This window comes from Bombina bombina, chromosome 7 (genome assembly GCF_027579735.1).
Source record: "Bombina bombina isolate aBomBom1 chromosome 7, aBomBom1.pri, whole genome shotgun sequence".
NCBI classification, from domain to species: domain Eukaryota; kingdom Metazoa; phylum Chordata; class Amphibia; order Anura; family Bombinatoridae; genus Bombina; species Bombina bombina.
Window position 1 is genome coordinate 477611050 of NC_069505.1, and position 20265 is coordinate 477631314.

Sequence of the window (20265 nt, forward strand, 5' to 3'; positions counted from 1 at the left end):
CAGCTCACTCAGATCATCTCACTAACCCTAACTTCAGCTCACCCAGACCATCTCACTAAGCCTAACTTCAGCTCACCCAGACCATCTCATTAACCCTAACTTCAGCTCACGCAGACCATCTCATTAACCCTAACTTCAGCTCACGCAGACCATCTCATTAACCCTAACTTCAGCTCACGCAGACCATCTCATTAACCCTAACTTCAGCTCACGCAGACCATCTCATTAACCCTAACTTCAGCTCACCCAGACCATCTCACTAACCCTAACTTCAGCTCACCCAGACCATCTCACTAACCCTGACTTCAGCTCACCCAGACCATCTCACTTACCCTAACTTCAGCTCAATAACTTATGTTTTATAACCTCCCTCATTACCCATGGCTCTACACAACCATTAATTGCAAAATCGCACCCAGTATCCCCTGCACAACCCTCTACAGCTAAACCTCCTCTCTTTCTCACTAACCCTAACTTGATCACACTCAGACCATCTCACTAACCCTAACTTCAGCTCACCTAGATCATCTGATCACTAACCCTAACTTCAGCTCACCTAGATCATCTGATCACTAACCCTAACTTCAGCTCACCTAGATCATCTGATCACTAACCCTAACGTCAGCTCACCCAGATCATCTGATCACTAACCCTAACTTGATCACACTCAGACCATCTCACTAACCCTAACCTCAGATCACTCAGATCATCTCGCTAACCCTAACTTCAGCTCACTCAGACCATCTGATCACTAACCCTAACTTCAGCTAACCCAGACCATCTCACTAACCCTAACCTCAGCTCACCCAGACCTATCTCACTAACCCTAACTTCAGCTCACTCAGACCATCTGATCACTAACCCTAACTTCAGCTTACCCAGATCATCTCACTAACCCTAACTTCATCACACTCAGACCATCTCACTAACCCTGACTTCAGCTCACCCAGACCTATCTCACTAACCCTAACTTCAGCTTACCCAGACCATCTCACTAACCCTAACTTCATCACACTCAGACCATCTCACTAACCCTGACTTCAGCTCACCCAGACCATCTCACTAACCCTAACTTCAGCTCAATTACTTATGTTTTATAACCTCCCTCATTACCCATGGCTCTACACAACCATTAATTGCAAAATCGCACCCAGTATCCCCTGCACAACCCTCTACAGCTAAACCTCCTCTCTTTCTCACTAACCCTAACTTCATCTCACTAACCCTAACTTCAGCTCACCCAGACCATCTCACTAAGCCTAACTTCAGCTCACCCAGACCATCTCACTAAGCCTAACTTCAGCTCACCCAGACCATCTCACTAAGCCTAACTTCAGCTCACCCAGACCATCTCACTAAGCCTAACTTCAGCTCACCCAGACCATCTCACTAACCCTAACTTCAGCTCACCCAGACCATCTCACTAAGCCTAACTTCAGCTCACCCAGACCATCTCACTAAGCCTAACTTCAGCTCACCCAGACCATCTCACTAAGCCTAACTTCAGCTCACCCAGACCATCTCACTAAGCCTAACTTCAGCTCACCCAGACCATCTCACTAAGCCTAACTTCAGCTCACCCAGACCATCTCACTAAGCCTAACTTCAGCTCACCCAGACCATCTCACTAAGCCTAACTTCAGCTCACCCAGACCATCTCACTAAGCCTAACTTCAGCTCACCCAGACCATCTCACTAAGCCTAACTTCAGCTCACCCAGACCATCTCACTAAGCCTAACTTCAGCTCACCCAGACCATCTCACTAAGCCTAACTTCAGCTCACCCAGACCATCTCACTAAGCCTAACTTCAGCTCACCCAGACCATCTCACTAAGCCTAACTTCAGCTCACCCAGACCATCTCACTAACCCTAACTTCAGCTCACCCAGACCATCTCACTAAGCCTAACTTCAGCTCACCCAGACCATCTCACTAAGCCTAACTTCAGCTCACCCAGACCATCTCACTAAGCCTAACTTCAGCTCACCCAGACCATCTCACTAAGCCTAACTTCAGCTCACCCAGACCATCTCACTAAGCCTAACTTCAGCTCACCCAGACCATCTCACTAAGCCTAACTTCAGCTCACCCAGACCATCTCACTAAGCCTAACTTCAGCTCACCCAGACCATCTCACTAAGCCTAACTTCAGCTCACCCAGACCATCTCACTAAGCCTAACTTCAGCTCACTCAGACCATCTCATTAACCCTAACCTCAGCTCACTCAGACCATCTCACTAACCCTAACTTCAGCTCACCCAGACCATCTCATTAACCCTAACTTCAGCTCACCCAGACCATCTCATTAACCCTAACTTCAGCTCACGCAGACCATCTCATTAACCCTAACTTCAGCTCACCCAGACCATCTCATTAACCCTAACTTCAGCTCACGCAGACCATCTCACTAAGCCTAACTTCAGCTCACCCAGACCATCTCACTAAGCCTAACTTCAGCTCACCCAGACCATCTCACTAAGCCTAACTTCAGCTCACTCAGACAATCTCATTAACCCGAACTTCAGCTCACTCAGACAATCTCATTAACCCTAACCTCAGCTCACTCAGACAATCTCATTAACCCTAACTTCATCACACTCAGACCATCTCACTAACCCTAACTTCAGCTCACTCAGACCATCTAGCTAACCCTAACTTCATCTCACCCAGACCATCTCACTAACCCTAATTTCATCTCACCCAGACCATCTCATTAACCCTAACTTCATCACACTCAGACCATCTCACTAACCCTAACTTCAGCTCACTCAGACTATCTAGCTAACCCTAACTTCATCTCACCCAGACCATCTCACTAACTCTAAATTCATCTCACCCAGACCATCTCATTAACCCTAACTTCATCTCACCCAGACCATCTCACAAACCCTAACTTCAGCTTACCCAGACCATCTCACTAGCCCTAACTTCAGCTCACCCAGACCATCTCACTAAGCCTAACTTCATCTCACCCAGACCATCTCACTAACCCTAACTTCAGCTCACCCAGACCTATCTCACTAACCTTAACTTCAGCTCACCCAGACCATCTCACTAAGCCTAACTTCAGCTCACCCAGACCATCTCACTAAGCCTAACTTCAGCTCACTCAGACAATCTCATTAACCCTAACTTCAGCTCACTCAGACCATCTCATTAACCCTAACCTCAGCTCACTCAGACCATCTCACTAACCCTAACTTCAGCTCACCCAGACCATCTCATTAACCCTAACTTCAGCTCACGCAGACCATCTCATTAACCCTAACTTCAGCTCACGCAGACCATCTCATTAACCCTAACTTCAGCTCACCCAGACCATCTCACTAACCCTAACTTCAGCTCACCCAGACCATCTCACTAACCCTGACTTCAGCTCACCCAGACCATCTCACTTACCCTAACTTCAGCTCAATAACTTATGTTTTATAACCTCCCTCATTACCCATGGCTCTACACAACCATTAATTGCAAAATCACACCCAGTATCCCCTGCACAACCCTCTACAGCTAAACCTCCTCTCTTTCTCACTAACCCTAACTTGATCACACTCAGACCATCTCACTAACCCTAACTTCAGCTCACCTAGATCATCTGATCACTAACCCTAACTTCAGCTCACCTAGATCATCTGATCACTAACCCTAACTTCAGCTCACCTAGATCATCTGATCACTAACCCTAACTTCAGCTCACCTAGATCATCTGATCACTAACCCTAACTTCAGCTCACCCAGATCATCTGATCACTAACCCTAACTTGATCACACTCAGACCATCTCACTAACCCTAACCTCAGATCACTCAGATCATCTCACTAACCCTAACTTCAGCTCACTCAGACCATCTGATCACTAACCCTAACTTCAGCTAACCCAGACCATCTCACTAACCCTAACCTCAGCTCACCCAGACCTATCTCACTAACCCTAACTTCAGCTCACTCAGACCATCTGATCACTAACCCTAACTTCAGCTTACCCAGATCATCTCACTAACCCTAACTTTAGCTTACCCAGACCATCTCACTAACCCTAACTTCATCACACTCAGACCATCTCACTAACCCTGACTTCAGCTCACCCAGACCATCTCACTAACCCTAACTTCAGCTCAATTACTTATGTTTTATAACCTCCCTCATTACCCATGGCTCTACACAACCATTAATTGCAAAATCGCACCCAGTATCCCCTGCACAACCCTCTACAGCTAAACCTCCTCTCTTTCTCACTAACCCTAACTTCATCTCACTAACCCTAACTTCAGCTCACCCAGACCATCTCACTAAGCCTAACTTCAGCTCACCCAGACCATCTCACTAAGCCTAACTTCAGCTCACCCAGACCATCTCACTAAGCCTAACTTCAGCTCACCCAGACCATCTCACTAACCCTAACTTCAGCTCACCCAGACCATCTCACTAAGCCTAACTTCAGCTCACCCAGACCATCTCACTAAGCCTAACTTCAGCTCACCCAGACCATCTCACTAAGCCTAACTTCAGCTCACCCAGACCATCTCACTAAGCCTAACTTCAGCTCACCCAGACCATCTCACTAAGCCTAACTTCAGCTCACCCAGACCATCTCACTAAGCCTAACTTCAGCTCACCCAGACCATCTCACTAAGCCTAACTTCAGCTCACCCAGACCATCTCACTAAGCCTAACTTCAGCTCACCCAGACCATCTCACTAAGCCTAACTTCAGCTCACCCAGACCATCTCACTAAGCCTAACTTCAGCTCACCCAGACCATCTCACTAAGCCTAACTTCAGCTCACCCAGACCATCTCACTAAGCCTAACTTCAGCTCACCCAGACCATCTCACTAAGCCTAACTTCAGCTCACCCAGACCATCTCACTAAGCCTAACTTCAGCTCACCCAGACCATCTCACTAAGCCTAACTTCAGCTCACCCAGACCATCTCACTAAGCCTAACTTCAGCTCACCCAGACCATCTCACTAAGCCTAACTTCAGCTCACCCAGACCATCTCACTAAGCCTAACTTCAGCTCACCCAGACCATCTCACTAAGCCTAACTTCAGCTCACCCAGACCATCTCACTAAGCCTAACTTCAGCTCACCCAGACCATCTCACTAAGCCTAACTTCAGCTCACCCAGACCATCTCACTAAGCCTAACTTCAGCTCACCCAGACCATCTCACTAAGCCTAACTTCAGCTCACCCAGACCATCTCACTAAGCCTAACTTCAGCTCACCCAGACCATCTCACTAAGCCTAACTTCAGCTCACCCAGACCATCTCACTAAGCCTAACTTCAGCTCACCCAGACCATCTCACTAAGCCTAACTTCAGCTCACCCAGACCATCTCACTAAGCCTAACTTCAGCTCACCCAGACCATCTCACTAAGCCTAACTTCAGCTCACCCAGACCATCTCACTAAGCCTAACTTCAGCTCACCCAGACCATCTCACTAAGCCTAACTTCAGCTCACCCAGACCATCTCACTAAGCCTAACTTCAGCTCACCCAGACCATCTCACTAAGCCTAACTTCAGCTCACCCAGACCATCTCACTAAGCCTAACTTCAGCTCACCCAGACCATCTCACTAAGCCTAACTTCAGCTCACCCAGACCATCTCACTAAGCCTAACTTCAGCTCACCCAGACCATCTCACTAAGCCTAACTTCAGCTCACCCAGACCATCTCACTAAGCCTAACTTCAGCTCACCCAGACCATCTCACTAAGCCTAACTTCAGCTCACCCAGACCATCTCACTAAGCCTAACTTCAGCTCACCCAGACCATCTCACTAAGCCTAACTTCAGCTCACCCAGACCATCTCACTAAGCCTAACTTCAGCTCACCCAGACCATCTCACTAAGCCTAACTTCAGCTCACCCAGACCATCTCACTAAGCCTAACTTCAGCTCACCCAGACCATCTCACTAAGCCTAACTTCAGCTCACCCAGACCATCTCACTAAGCCTAACTTCAGCTCACCCAGACCATCTCACTAAGCCTAACTTCAGCTCACTCAGACCATCTCACTAAGCCTAACTTCAGCTCACTCAGACCATCTCACTAAGCCTAACTTCAGCTCACCCAGACCATCTCACTAACCCAAGCACACAAGGCCCTATCTTTTGTATTACCCAGCCACAAAAAAGCCCTGATATCCAAGGACCCCAGCACCCAAAGTTCTTCCTATTACCAAAGAGCTCAACTCTATGCCCCAAATCACACCCCCTCAATTTTTATATCTTATATTAATCATTAATCCAGCAATGTCTACATTCTTGTTTAATGTTAATTGTCTCTCTTTAGCCGCTTCAAACCATAGAGGTCACACACAAATGCAATTTTTTTTAATGTTCAAGACTGTGAATATTCCCCCCTCTCAGTTTAAAGAGGTTTAGAGATAAACAAGAACTTGTTAGTCCAAGGAAATTGTGTGATGTTTTTTTATTATTGTTTGTTTTTTTCCCATACATAATATAGGAATACACCATAGTGAAGAAGACACCCTCCGAGAGCAGCATTCGTCGGCTGTCCAGAGAGGTGAGCATTGAAAGAAGGGATTACAACAGGGCACAGAGACTTGCTTGACTGACCCAGCTGACCCTGTGTCTATTTCCTACCTTGTGTCTGTGTCTCTGTATGTTCTCAATAACATTATCCTGTCAGTAAAGTGTGTGACAGAACCAGTCCCTGTGTGTATTTCCTACCTTCTGTCTGTATCTCTGTATGTTCTCAGTAACATTATCCTGTCAGTAAAGTGTGTGACAGAACCAGTCCCTGTGTGTATTTCCTACTGTCCGTCTGTGTCTCTGTATGTTCTCAATAACATTATCCTGTCAGTAAAGTGTGTGACAGAACCAGTCCCTGTGTGTATTTCCTACTGTCCCTCTGTGTCTCTGTATGTTCTCAATAACATTATCTTGTCAGTAAAGTGTGTGACAGAACCAGTCCCTGTGTGTATTTCCTACTGTCCCTCTGTGTCTCTGTATGTTCTCAATAACATTATCTTGTCAGTAAAGTGTGTGACAGAACCAGTCCCTGTGTGTATTTCCTACTGTCCCTCTGTGTCTCTGTATGTTCTCAATAACATTATCTTGTCAGTAAAGTGTGTGACAGAACCAGTCCCTGTGTGTATTTCCTACTGTCCGTCTGTGTCTCTGTATGTTCTCAATAACATTATCTTGTCAGTAAAGTGTGTGACAGAACCAGTCCCTGTGTGTATTTCCTACTGTCCCTCTGTGTCTCTGTATGTTCTCAGTAACATTATCTGTCAGTAAAAGTGTGTGACAGAACCAGTCCCTGTGTGTATTTCCTACTGTCCCTCTGTGTCTCTGTATGTTCTCAATAACATTATCCTGTCAGTAAAGTGTGTGACAGAACCAGTCCCTGTGTGTATTTCCTACTGTCCCTCTGTGTCTCTGTATGTTCTCAATAACATTATCCTGTCAGTAAAGTGTGTGACAGAACCAGTCCCTGTGTGTATTTCCTACTGTCCCTCTGTGTCTCTGTATGTTCTCAGTAACATTATCTGTCAGTAAAAGTGTGTGACAGAACCAGTCCCTGTGTGTATTTCCTACTGTCCCTCTGTGTCTCTGTATGTTCTCAGTAACATTATCTGTCAGTAAAAGTGTGTGACAGAACCAGTCCCTGTGTGTATTTCCTACTGTCCCTCTGTCTCTCTGTATGTTCTCAGTAACATTATCCTGTCAGTAAAGTGTGTGACAGAACCAGTCCCTGTGTGTATTTCCTACTGTCCCTCTGTGTCTCTGTATGTTCTCAGTAACATTATCCTGTCAGTAAAGTGTGTGACAGAACCAGTCCCTGTGTGTATTTCCTACTGTCCCTCTGTGTCTCTGTATGTTCTCAGTAACATTATCCTGTCAGTAAAGTGTGTGACAGAACCATTCCCTGTGTGTATTTCCTACTGTCCGTCTGTGTCTCTGTATGTTCTCAATAACATTATCTTGTCAGTAAAGTGTGTGACAGAACCAGTCCCTGTGTGTATTTCCTACTGTCCCTCTGTGTCTCTGTATGTTCTCAGTAACATTATCTGTCAGTAAAAGTGTGTGACAGAACCAGTCCCTGTGTGTATTTCCTACTGTCCCTCTGTGTCTCTGTATGTTCTCAATAACATTATCCTGTCAGTAAAGTGTGTGACAGAACCAGTCCCTGTGTGTATTTCCTACTGTCCCTCTGTGTCTCTGTATGTTCTCAATAACATTATCCTGTCAGTAAAGTGTGTGACAGAACCAGTCCCTGTGTGTATTTCCTACTGTCCCTCTGTGTCTCTGTATGTTCTCAGTAACATTATCTGTCAGTAAAAGTGTGTGACAGAACCAGTCCCTGTGTGTATTTCCTACTGTCCCTCTGTGTCTCTGTATGTTCTCAGTAACATTATCTGTCAGTAAAAGTGTGTGACAGAACCAGTCCCTGTGTGTATTTCCTACTGTCCCTCTGTCTCTCTGTATGTTCTCAGTAACATTATCCTGTCAGTAAAGTGTGTGACAGAACCAGTCCCTGTGTGTATTTCCTACTGTCCCTCTGTGTCTCTGTATGTTCTCAGTAACATTATCCTGTCAGTAAAGTGTGTGACAGAACCAGTCCCTGTGTGTATTTCCTACTGTCCCTCTGTGTCTCTGTATGTTCTCAGTAACATTATCCTGTCAGTAAAGTGTGTGACAGAACCATTCCCTGTGTGTATTTCCTACTTTCTGTCTGTGTCTCTGTATGTTCTCAGTAACATTATCTGTCAGTAAAAGTGTGTGACAGAACCAGTCCCTGTGTCAGCGCTGAATGAGTTGTGTGTGTGTTTCAGGTGCCTATAAAGTGTGTGACAGAACCAGTCCCTGTGTCAGCGCTGAATGAGTTGTGTGTGTGTTTCAGGTGCCTATAAAGTGTGTGACAGAACCAGTCTTTGTGTCAGCGCTGAATGAGTTGTGTGTGTGTGTGTGTGTCAGAACCAGTCCCTGTGTCAGCGCTGAATGAGTTGTGTGTGTTTCAGGTGCCTATAAAGTGTGTGACAGAACCAGTCCCTGTGTCAGCGCTGAATGAGTTGTTTGTGTTTCAGGTGCCTATAAAGTGTGTGACAGAACCAGTCCCTGTGTCAGTGCTGAATCAGTTGTGTGTGTGTGTGTTTCAGGTGCCTATAAAGTGTGTGGCAGAACCAGTCCCTGTGTCTGCGCTGAATGAGTTGTGTGTGTTTCAGGTGCCTATAAAGTGTGTGACAGAACCAGTCCCTGTGTCAGCGCTGAATTAGTTGTGTGTGTTTCAGGTGCCTATAAAGTGTGTGACAGAACCAGTCCCTGTGTCAGCGCTGAATGAGTTGTGTGTATTTCAGGTGCCTATAAAGTATGATGATGTTGCTGTGTATTTCTCTATGGAGGAGTGGGATTATATAGAGGGACATAAGGAGCATTACAAGGACGTCATAATGGAGACTAACCAAGCACTAAGGACTATGGAGATCCCAGGAAATGAGAGCCCAGGTAACGCTGTGTATTAATTAAAAATGTCACATACACTACAGAAGTGATTGAGTGTAAATCACCAGTAAATCGGTGATGTGTGAACTAATGAAATATCTGATTAAAGAAATGGGCAGATGTTAATGCACTTTTGGAATACATACCTTTTCCTTCTCATATAATGGAAATGATGAGTCTTATCTGTCCACTGACTAGATCTTTACTAGTTATTTGTCACTTGCCTAAAATACCCTGTATATATGATTGATGCATAGTTTATTGTTGTAAATTTGAAACTTTTTCAATAAAAATTATAAATATAAAAAAAAAAAAGAAATATCTGATTAAAAACAAGTTTTGCAGCCAAGAAAAAAAGGGGTTTGATTGGGGATTTTGAAATGAATCTTAAATCTTAATCCTTTTTATATAGCTCTTTTAGTTTAGAAAAACAAGTTTCTAGAAGGTTTAGCACAGGTCAATACATTTCATTAACATTTAAAAAGACACTAAGGGCTAGATTTATCCAGCAAGTGTGGACAGGGCCGTACATATTCGCCTCTTTCCGCCCCAGCTCGCCTATGGCGGGCAGCAATCCGCTGGCAGAATTCAACATTGCACACGAGCACTATTTTACGCTTGCGTGCAATGCCGCCCCCTGCCCACGCACAGCCAATTATGCGCGGGCAGGAGCTGTCAATCTCCCCGATCAGAAGAGACCAGGGAGGTCGAAATTCTCCACCTAAGAGGAGGATAAGAGGGCAGGGAAGCATCGGTCATCAGATAAATACTGCCTGGAGGTTTTCTTGTGAGAACCTGCAGTCGTAGGGGAGGAGAAGGCTTGATATAGCGAACCCTAAGTGCAAAATTAAACATTTATAATACAAACAGAGCAAGCCAATTTAACAGACTTTGCAATTTACTTCCATTTTAAAATTGAAAAAAATTATTTTTATTTGCATACTTTATGATGTACCAACGCCTACTGAGCATGTGCGAAAGTGCTAGTGTATATGTATATGAGTCTGTGATTGGCTGATTGTCACATGATACAAAGGGGGTTGTCAAATTAAAAGAAATTTGAAATTTATTAGAAAAGAAATCTACTGGTTATTTAAAATTAAAAATGCACTCTCTTTTTATTATGTACTTGTTGATTGTGCCATTCTTCTGTATTTAATGGTCTTTTAACGAAATAAACTCATCTCATTCTTTATAAGAATTCGCAGGTCACAGTGATGACAATCTAGACGCGGCAGAACTGGTACAGAATATTCAGCCAGTGGAGACTCCATCAGACGTCTCCGCAGGTGAGAGATCTACGGCAGAAGCTGCTTATAATGTTTTCTTAACCATTTATTTGAATACCCAGATTCTGAAATGATTGAATCCTTGTTAATAATTATGTTGATGAGGGCCCTTGAGATAAAGCTGATTACAGTGATAAAATGATTTTCTTTTTTATGTTTTTACTAATTAGGTAAAGTGGAAAAAAATACTCATTGGATAAAGGGAAAACACGTAAGGGAGACCTCAGTGAACTGTGATGTGGAAAAGTACATAGCGGTATAGGACATAATCCCTGAATTCTGGGTCAGGAGATAAAGGGATATCATAGAACAAGCTATATTGTAGCCCTAAAGTATATCCTCTGCTTAAAGGGACACTGAACCCAATTTTCTTTCTTGATTCAGATAGAGCATGCAATTTTAAGTAACTTTCTAATTTACTCCTATTATCAAATTTTCTTCATTCACTTGCTATCTTTATTTGTAAAGGAAGGCATCTAAGCTAAGGAGCCAGCCAATTTTTGGTTCAGAACATTGGACAACACTTGTTTATTGGTGGGTCTATCTATTGGGTTCTTGTAAAGCGCGCTATTCACCCGTAAGGGTCTCAAGGCACTAAGGGTTGCAGTTCAGTCGAAGAGCCAGGTCTTGAGGTCCTTTCTGAACTTTGTTAGGGTGCTAGCTTGTCTGAGGTACAGCTGGAGGGTGTTCCAAGTCTTGGCTGCCAGGTGAGAGAAGGATCTGCCTTCCGCTGTGGTTTTCCTGATGCGGGGGATGACTGCGAGGGCTTGGTTGGGCAATCGAAGTTGTCTGGCGGGGGTGCAGAAGGTAACGCTGTGGTTGATGTATTCGGGACCGATGTTGTGGAAGGCCTTGAATGCGTGGGTGAGAAGCTTGAAGGTTATTCTTTTTTTTGGTGGGTAGCCAATGCAGGTCCCGCAGGTGTTTGGTGATGTGGCATTGGCGAGGGATGTCGAGGATGAGTCTGGCCGAGGCGTTCTGGATGCGCTGGAGTCTATTTTGGAGCTTGATGTGGAGTCGGCGTAGAGTGCGTTGCCGTAGTCCAGTCGGCTGATGACGAGGGTGTGGGTGACAGTCTTCCTGGTCTCAGTTGGGATCCACTTGAAGATCTTTCGCGGCAGGTGGAGTATGTGGAAGCATGCATTGGAGACGGCGTTGATTTGTCAGTCCATGGAGAACGATGAGTCCTGGATGACGCCTAGATTTCGTGCATGATCGGTGGGGGTTGGAGGTTGTCTGAGGGCTGTGGGCCACCAGGAGTTATTCCAGGCGGATGTAGTGGGACCGAGGAGGACGACTTCGGTCTTGTCTGCGTTCAGCTTGAGGCAGTTGTCACTCATCCAGGTGGTAACTGCTGTCAGCTCTTCGTAGACGTTTCTCTTGGCGGTGGTGGGGTCACTGGTGAGTGAGATGATTAGCTAGGTGTCATCGGCGTAGGAGACTATGTTAAGGTCGTGTCATCGAGCGGTGGAGGTGAGTGGGGCCATGTAGACGTTGAATAGGGTGGGGCTCAGCGAAGAGCCTTGAGGTACACTGCAGCTGATCTCTGTGGGCTTTGAGGTGAAGGGTGGGAGTTCTGCTGGTGAGGAAGGAGGTGATCCATTCCAGAGCTTTGTCTAGTATGCCGGCATTGTGTAGGCGGGTGTGGAGGGCGAGGTGGGAGACAGTGTTGAATGCTGCTGAGAGGTCAAGGAGAGGTCTGCTGAGGTCTAGGAGGATGAGGGCGGCAGTCTCTCCTTGCGCGTTGATGGACTTCTCGATGACTTTGGGGAGCAGAGAGATGGGGCGGTAGTTCTTTGGATCATTGGAGTCTGCCATGGGTTTCTTCAGTAGGGATTTTAATTCTGCGTGCTTCCAATCATCCGGGAAGGTGCCAGTTTTGATGGAGCAGTTGATGGTGCGCTTTGTTGAATATGTGATGCGGGCATGTGTCCGAGGGTGCTCTGGAGTGGATCGATCTCATGATTCTGAGGGTGTCCTCTGTGGTGAGGGTGCTCCAGATGGTCCGTGGGGGGTAGGCGGTGATGTATTTGGGTGAGGTATCGGTGGGGGTTGGTGGGTCGGCGGTGGTGGATGAGTTCTGGGGTGTGAAGATGTCGTAGATATTGACGATCTTGTGGTGGAAGTACGCTGCAAGGTTATGGGAGGACAGGATGTTGTTGGTGTCGCTGTTGGGTTTGGAGAATTCCTTGATGACTGTGAACAACTCCTTGCTTTTGTGGACGTTGGCGTTGATGCTGTCTTGGATGGCTGTCTTCTTGGTGGTTTTAATGAGGTGGTAGTGGGTAGTGATGGCTTCTTTATACACCGTTTTGTTCGTAGGGGTCTTGCTGGATCTCCAAGTTCTTTCCAATCGCCTGCAGCAGCGTTTAGATTCCTGGAGGGCCGGAGTGAACCAACTGGCCTTGTTGGTATGTTTGGCGGCTGGACAGTTTCTTGAGGGTGACGAGGGTGTTGACGCAGTCTGTGAGCCATTGGTGGAGGTCTGGGAGGTCTATAGATGAGGGTACCGCGGCGGGTAGTTTTGGGACTGACCTGGATCTTGAAGTGTAGGTGTTTCAAACCTGGTTAGTGGTAGTCGGAGCTGGTTGTGACATGGAGGGAGTGTTTGTGGACGATGTTGATGCCTCTTCCCGGTCGGTTGCTGCGGTCCTTGTGGGAGATCTTCCATCCGTCGGGGATGGCAATGTCAGGCATTGATGTGGGGTTCAGCCAGGTTTGGGGAGGAAGGAGACGTCTGGGAAGGTGGAGTTGAGCAGGTTCCAGATTTCGAGAGCGTGCTTGTGGGCAGGGCGGGTGTTGAGAGGAATGCAGTTGCAGTTGTTTTTGCGTGAGGTGACTGGTGGGGTAGTGGTCCGGAGGGAGGAGAAGGAGCAGTTGCGGCAGGTGAAGGAACCTCTGGTGTTCGTAGGGGATGCGTGGTGGCAGGCGGATGATCTACCGGTGTTGAGAGCGAGGAGGGTGCTGGCATCGTAGCGGTGGCGGTTGCACCCTCACCATCTGCTTCATGTAAAGGATACACATACACGCACTCTCTTCCCTTCTCTCTCACCCTCTGCTTCCTGTAAATGAGACACACACACACACACACATATGCCCTCTCTTCCCTTCTCTCTCACCCTCTGTATCATGTAAATGGTACACACATATGCCCTCTCTTCCCTTCTCTGTCACCCTCTGCTTCATTTAAATGGTACACACACATGCCCTCTCTTCCCTTCTCTCACCCTCTGCTTAATGTAAATGGTACACACACATGTCCTATCTTCCCTTCTCTCTCACCCTCTGCTTCCTGTAAATGAGACACACACACACACACACACACACACGCCCTCTCTTCCCTTCTCTCTCACCCTCTGTATCATGTAAATGGTACACACACATACCCTCTCTTCCCTTCTCTCTCACCCTCTGTATCATGTAAATGATACACACACATGCCCTCTCTTCCCTTCTCTCTCACCCTCTGTATCATGTAAATGATACACACACATGCCCTCTCTTCCCTTCTCTCTCACCCTCTGTATCATGTAAATGATACACACACATGCCCTCTCTTCCCTTCTCTCTCACCCTCTGTATCATGTAAATGATACACACACATGCCCTCTCTTCCCTTCTCTCTCACCCTCTGTATCATGTAAATGGTACACACACATGCCCTCTCTTCCTTCTCTCTCACCCTCTGCTTCATGTAAATGATACACACACATGCCCTCTCTTCCTTCTCTCTCACCCTCTGCTTCATGTAAATGGTACACACACATGCCCTCTCTTCCCTTCTCTCTCACCCTCTGCTTCATGTAAATAATACACACACACACGCCCTCTCTTCCCTTCTCTCTCACCCTCTGCTTCATGTAAATGGTACACACACATGCCCTCTCTTCCCTTCTCTCTCACCCTCTGCTCATGTAAATGGTACACACACATGCCCTCTCTTCCCTTCTCTCTCACCCTCTGCTCATGTAAATGGTACACACACATGCCCTCTCTTCCCTTCTCTCTCACCCTCTGCTCATGTAAATTGTACACACACATGCCCTCTCTTCCCTTCTCTCTCACCCTCTGCTCATGTAAATAATACACACACACACACTCTCTTCCCTTCTCTCTCACCCTCTGCTCATGTAAATGGTACACACACATGCCCTCTCTTCCCTTCTATCTCACCCTCTGCTCATGTAAATTATACACACACACTCTCTTCCCTTCTCTCTCTCCCTCTGCTTCATGTAAATGGTACACACACATGCCCTCTCTTCCCTTCTCTCTCACCCTCTGCTCATATAAATAATACACACACACACACACAGCCTCTCATCCCTTCTCTCTCACCCTCTGCTCATGTAAATGATACACACACATGCCCTCTCTTCCCTTCTCTCTCACCCTCTGCTTCATGTAAATGATACACACACATGCCCTCTCTTCCCTTCTCTCTCACCCTCTGCTCATGTAAATGATACACACACACGCCCTCTCTTCCCTTCTCTCTCACCCTCTGTATCATGTAAATGATACACCCACACATGCCCTCTCTTCCCTTCTCTCTCACCCTCTGCTCATGTAAATGATACACACACACAGCCTCTCATCCCTTCTCTCTCACCCTCTGCTCATGTAAATGATACACACACACACAGCCTCTCTTCCCTTTTCTCACCCTCTGTATCATGTAAATGATACGCACACATGCCCTCTCTTCCCTTCTCTCTCACCCTTTGCTTCATGTAAATGGTACACACACATGCCCTCTCTTCCCTTCTCTCTCACCCTCTGTATCATGTAAATGGTACACACACACGTGCCCTCTCTTCCCTTCTCTCTCACCCTCTGTATCATGTAAATGGTGCACACACACGCCCTCTCTTACCTTCTCTCTCACCCTCTGCTTCATGTAAATGGTACACACACGTGCCCTCTCTTCCCTTCTCTCTCACCCTCTGCTCATGTAAATGATACACACACATGCCCTCTCTTCCCTTCTCTTTCACCCTCTGTATCAGGTAAATGATACACACACATGCCCTCTCTTCCCTTCTCTCTCACCCTCTGTATCAGGTAAATGATACACACACGCCCTTTCTTCCCTTCTCTCTCACCCTCTGCTTCATTTAAATGGTACACACACATGCCCTCTCTTCCCTTCTCTCACCCTCTGCTTAATGTAAATGGTACACACACATGCCCTCTCTTCCCTTCTCTCTCACCCTCTGCTTCATGTAAATGGTACACACACATGCCCTCTCTTCCCTTCTCTCTCACCCTCTGCTTCATGTAAATAATACACACACACGCCCTCTCTTCCCTTCTCTCTCACCCTCTGCTTCATGTAAATGGTACACACACATGCCCTCTCTTCCCTTCTCTCTCACCCTCTGCTTCATGTAAATGATACACACACATGCCCTCTCTTCCCTTCTCTCTCACCCTCTGCTCATGTAAATGGTACACACACATGCCCTCTCTTCCCTTCTCTCTCACCCTCTGCTCATGTAAATGGTACACACACATGCCCTCTCTTCCCTTCTCTCTCACCCTCTGTATCATGTAAATGGTACACACACACACACTCTCTTCCCTTCTCTCTCTCCCTCTGCTTCATGTAAATGGTACACACACATGCCCTCTCTTCCCTTCTCTCTCACCCTCTGCTCATGTAAATAGTACACACACATGCCCTCTCTTCCCTTCTATCTCACCCTCTGCTCATGTAAATAGTACACACACACACACACACTCTCTTCCCTTCTCTCTCACCCTCTTCTCATGTAAATGGTACACACACATGCCCTCTCTTCCCTTCTCTCTCACCCTCTGCTTCATGTAAATGGTACACACACATGCCCTCTCTTCCCTTCTCTCTCACCCTCTGCTTCATGTAAATGATACACACACATGCCCTCTCTTCCCTTCTCTCTCACCCTCTGCTTCATGTAAATGATACACACACACACACACGCCCTCTCTTCCCTTCTCTCTCACCCTCTGCTTCATGTAAATGATACACACACACGCCCTCTCTTCCCTTCTCTCTCACCCTCTGTATCATGTAAATGATACACACACACACGCCCTCTCTTCCCTTCTCTCTCACCCTCTGCTCATGTACATGGTACACACACACATGCCCTCTCTTCCCTTCTCTCTCACCTTCTGCTCTTGTAAATGATACACACACATGCCCTCTCTTCCCTTCTCTCTCACCTTCTGTATCATGTAAATGGTACACACACATGCCCTCTCTTCCCTTCTCTCTCACCCTCGGCTTCATGTAAATGATACACACACATGCCCTCTCTTCCCTTCTCTCTCTCCCTCTGTATCATGTAAATGGTACACACACATGCCCTCTCTTCCCTTCTCTCTCACCCTCTGCTCGTGTAAATGATACACACACACACACACACACGCCCTCTCTTCCCTTCTCTCTTACTCTCTGCTCATGTAAATGATACACACACATGCCCTCTCATCCCTTCTCTCTCACCATCTGCTCATATAAATGATACACACACATGCCCTCTCTTCCCTTCTCTCTCACCCTCTATCATGTAAATGATACACACACACACGCCCTCTCTTCCCTTCTCTCTCACCCTCTGCTTCATGTAAATAATACACACACACGCCCTCTCTTCCTTCTCTCTCACCCTCTGCTCATGTAAATGGTACACACACATGCCCTCTCTTCCCTTCTCTCTGACCTTCTGCTCATGTAAATGATACACACACATGCCCTCTCTTCCCTTCTCTCTCACCTTCTGCTCATGTAAATGGTACACACACACATGCCCTCTCTTCCCTTCTCTCTCACCCTCTGCTCATGTAAATGATACACACACATGCCCTCTCTTCCCTTCTTTCTCACCCTCTGTATCATGTAAATGGTACACACACATGCCCTCTCTTCCCTTCTCTCTCACCCTCTGCTTCATGTAAATGATACACACACACGCTCTCTCTTCTCTTCTCTCTCACCCTCTGCTTCATGTAAATGGTACACACACATGCCCTCTCTTCCCTTCTCTCTCACCCTCTGCTTCATGTAAATGATACACACACATGCCCTCTCTTCCCTTCTCTCTCACCCTCTGCTTCATGTAAATGGTACACACACACATGCCCTCTCTTCCCTTCTCTCTCACCCTCTGTATCATGTAAATGATACACACACATGCCCTCTCTTCCCTTCTCTCTCTCCCTCTGTATCATGTAAATGGTACACACACATGCCCTCTCTTCCCTTCTCTCTCACCCTCTGATTGTGTAAATGATACACACACACGCACGCACACGCCCTCTCTTCCCTTCTCTCTTACTCTCTGCTCATGTAAATGATACACACACATGCCCTCTCTTACCTTCTCTCTCACCCTCTGCTTCATGTAAATGATAAACACACATGCCCTCTCTTCCCTTCTCTTTCACCATCTGCTCATATAAATGATACACACACATGCCCTCTCTTCCCTTCTCTCTCACCCTCTGCTTCATGTAAATGATACACACACATGCCCTCTCTTCCCTTCTCTCTCACCCTCTGCTTCATGTAAATGATACAAACACACGCCCTCTCTTCCCTTCTCTCTCACCCTCTGCTTCATGTAAATGATACACACACATGCCCTCTCTTCCCTTCTCTCTCACCCTCTGCTTCATGTAAATGATACACACACATGCCCTCTCTTCCCTTCTCTCTCACCCTCTGCTTGTGTAAATGATGCACACACACGCCCTCTCTTCCCTTGTCTCTTACTCTCTGCTCATGTAAATGATACACACACATGCCCTCTCTTCCCTTCTCTCTCACCCTCTGCTTCATGTAAATGATAAACACACATGCCCTCTCTTCCCTTCTCTCTCACCATCTGCTCATATAAATGATACACACACATGCCCTCTCTTCCCTTCTCTCTCACCCTCTGCTTCATGTAAATGATACACACACATGCCCTCTCTTCCCTTCTCTCTCACCCTCTGCTCGTGTAAATGATACACACACACGCACACACACGCCCTCTCTTCCCTTCTCTCTTACTCTCTGCTCATGTAAATGATACACACACATGCCCTCTCTTCCCTTCTCTCTCACCCTCTGCTCGTGTAAATGATACACACACACGCACACACACGCCCTCTCTTCCCTTCTCTCTCACCCTCTATCATGTAAATGATACACACACACACACACACGCCCTCTCTTCCCTTCTCTCTCACCCTCTGCTTTATGTAAATAATACACACACACGCCCTCTCTTCCCTTCTCTCTCACCCTCTGCTCATGTAAATGGTACACACACATGCCCTCTCTTCCCTTCTCTCTCACCTTCTGCTCATGTAAATGATACACACACATGCCCTCTCTTCCCTTCTCTCTCACCTTCTGCTCATGTAAATGATACATACACATGCCCTCTCTTCCCTTCTCTCTCACCCTCTGCTCATGTAAATGGTACACACACATGCCCTCTCTTCCCTTCTATCTCACCCTCTGCTCATGTAAATAGTACACACACACTCTCTTCCCTTCTCTCTCTCCCTCTGCTTCATGTAAATGGTACACACACATGCCCTCTCTTCCCTTCTCTCTCACCCTCTGCTTCATGTAAATGATACACACACATGCCCTCTCTTCCCTTCTATCTCACCCTCTGCTCATGTAAATAGTACACACACACACACACACACACTCTCTTCCCTTCTCTCTCACCCTCTTCTCATGTAAATGGTACACACACATGCCCTCTCTTCCCTTCTCTCTCACCCTCTGCTTCATGTAAATGATACACACACATGCCCTCTCTTCCCTTCTCTCTCACCCTCTGCTTCATGTAAATGATACACACACATGCCCTCTCTTCCCTTCTCTCTCACCCTCTGCTTCATGTAAATGATACACACATAGCTATATATAATAGCTAACCAAGCTATTTTATAAATTATTTGCTTTGCAAGGGTTGCATTTTTATTTTAAAAAAAGGAAATAACTAAATAACTTTATTTCTAGCATTCAATTTTTGTTTTTGTTTTTCTGTCTGTGTGGGTAATTAGGGGTGGGATTATTTTCACCTGTTTGGGCCTTGCAAGCCTATAAATTTAGCACATTTACTCTGTGAGCTTGCTCTTTTAGGCTTGCTGTATTGATTCTCTGTTAAAGTAACATTGTCTGTTTAAGTATAATAGCTAACCAAGCTATTTTATAAATTATTTGCTTTGCAAGGGTTGCATTTTTATTTTAAAAAAAGGAAATAACTAAATAACTTTATTTCTAGCATTCAATTTTTTTTTTTGTTTTTCTGTCTGTGTGGGTAATTAGGGGTGGGATTATTTTCACCTGTTTGGGGCCTTGCAAGCCTATAAATTTAGCACATTTACTCTGTGAGCTTGCTCTTTTAGGCTTGCTGTATTGATTCTCTGTTAAAGTAACATTGTCTGTTTAAGTATAATAGCTAACCAAGCTATTTTATAAATTATTTGCTTTGCAAGGGTTGCA

General features: G+C 46.1%; 1 protein-coding gene across 2 annotated transcripts in view; it reads left to right on the forward strand.

Annotated features, from left to right (window-relative positions):
- LOC128666778 (oocyte zinc finger protein XlCOF7.1-like) overlaps positions 1–20265 on the forward strand; it is a 98517-nt gene that overhangs the window by 4332 nt on the left and 73920 nt on the right. For both annotated transcript variants that reach the window (XM_053721569.1, XM_053721568.1), the window contains exons 3-5: positions 6476–6535; positions 9333–9480; positions 10677–10766. In XM_053721569.1, coding sequence (XP_053577544.1) covers positions 6476–6535; positions 9333–9480; positions 10677–10766 — 298 coding nt within the window. The remainder of the gene's footprint in view (positions 1–6475; positions 6536–9332; positions 9481–10676; positions 10767–20265) is intronic.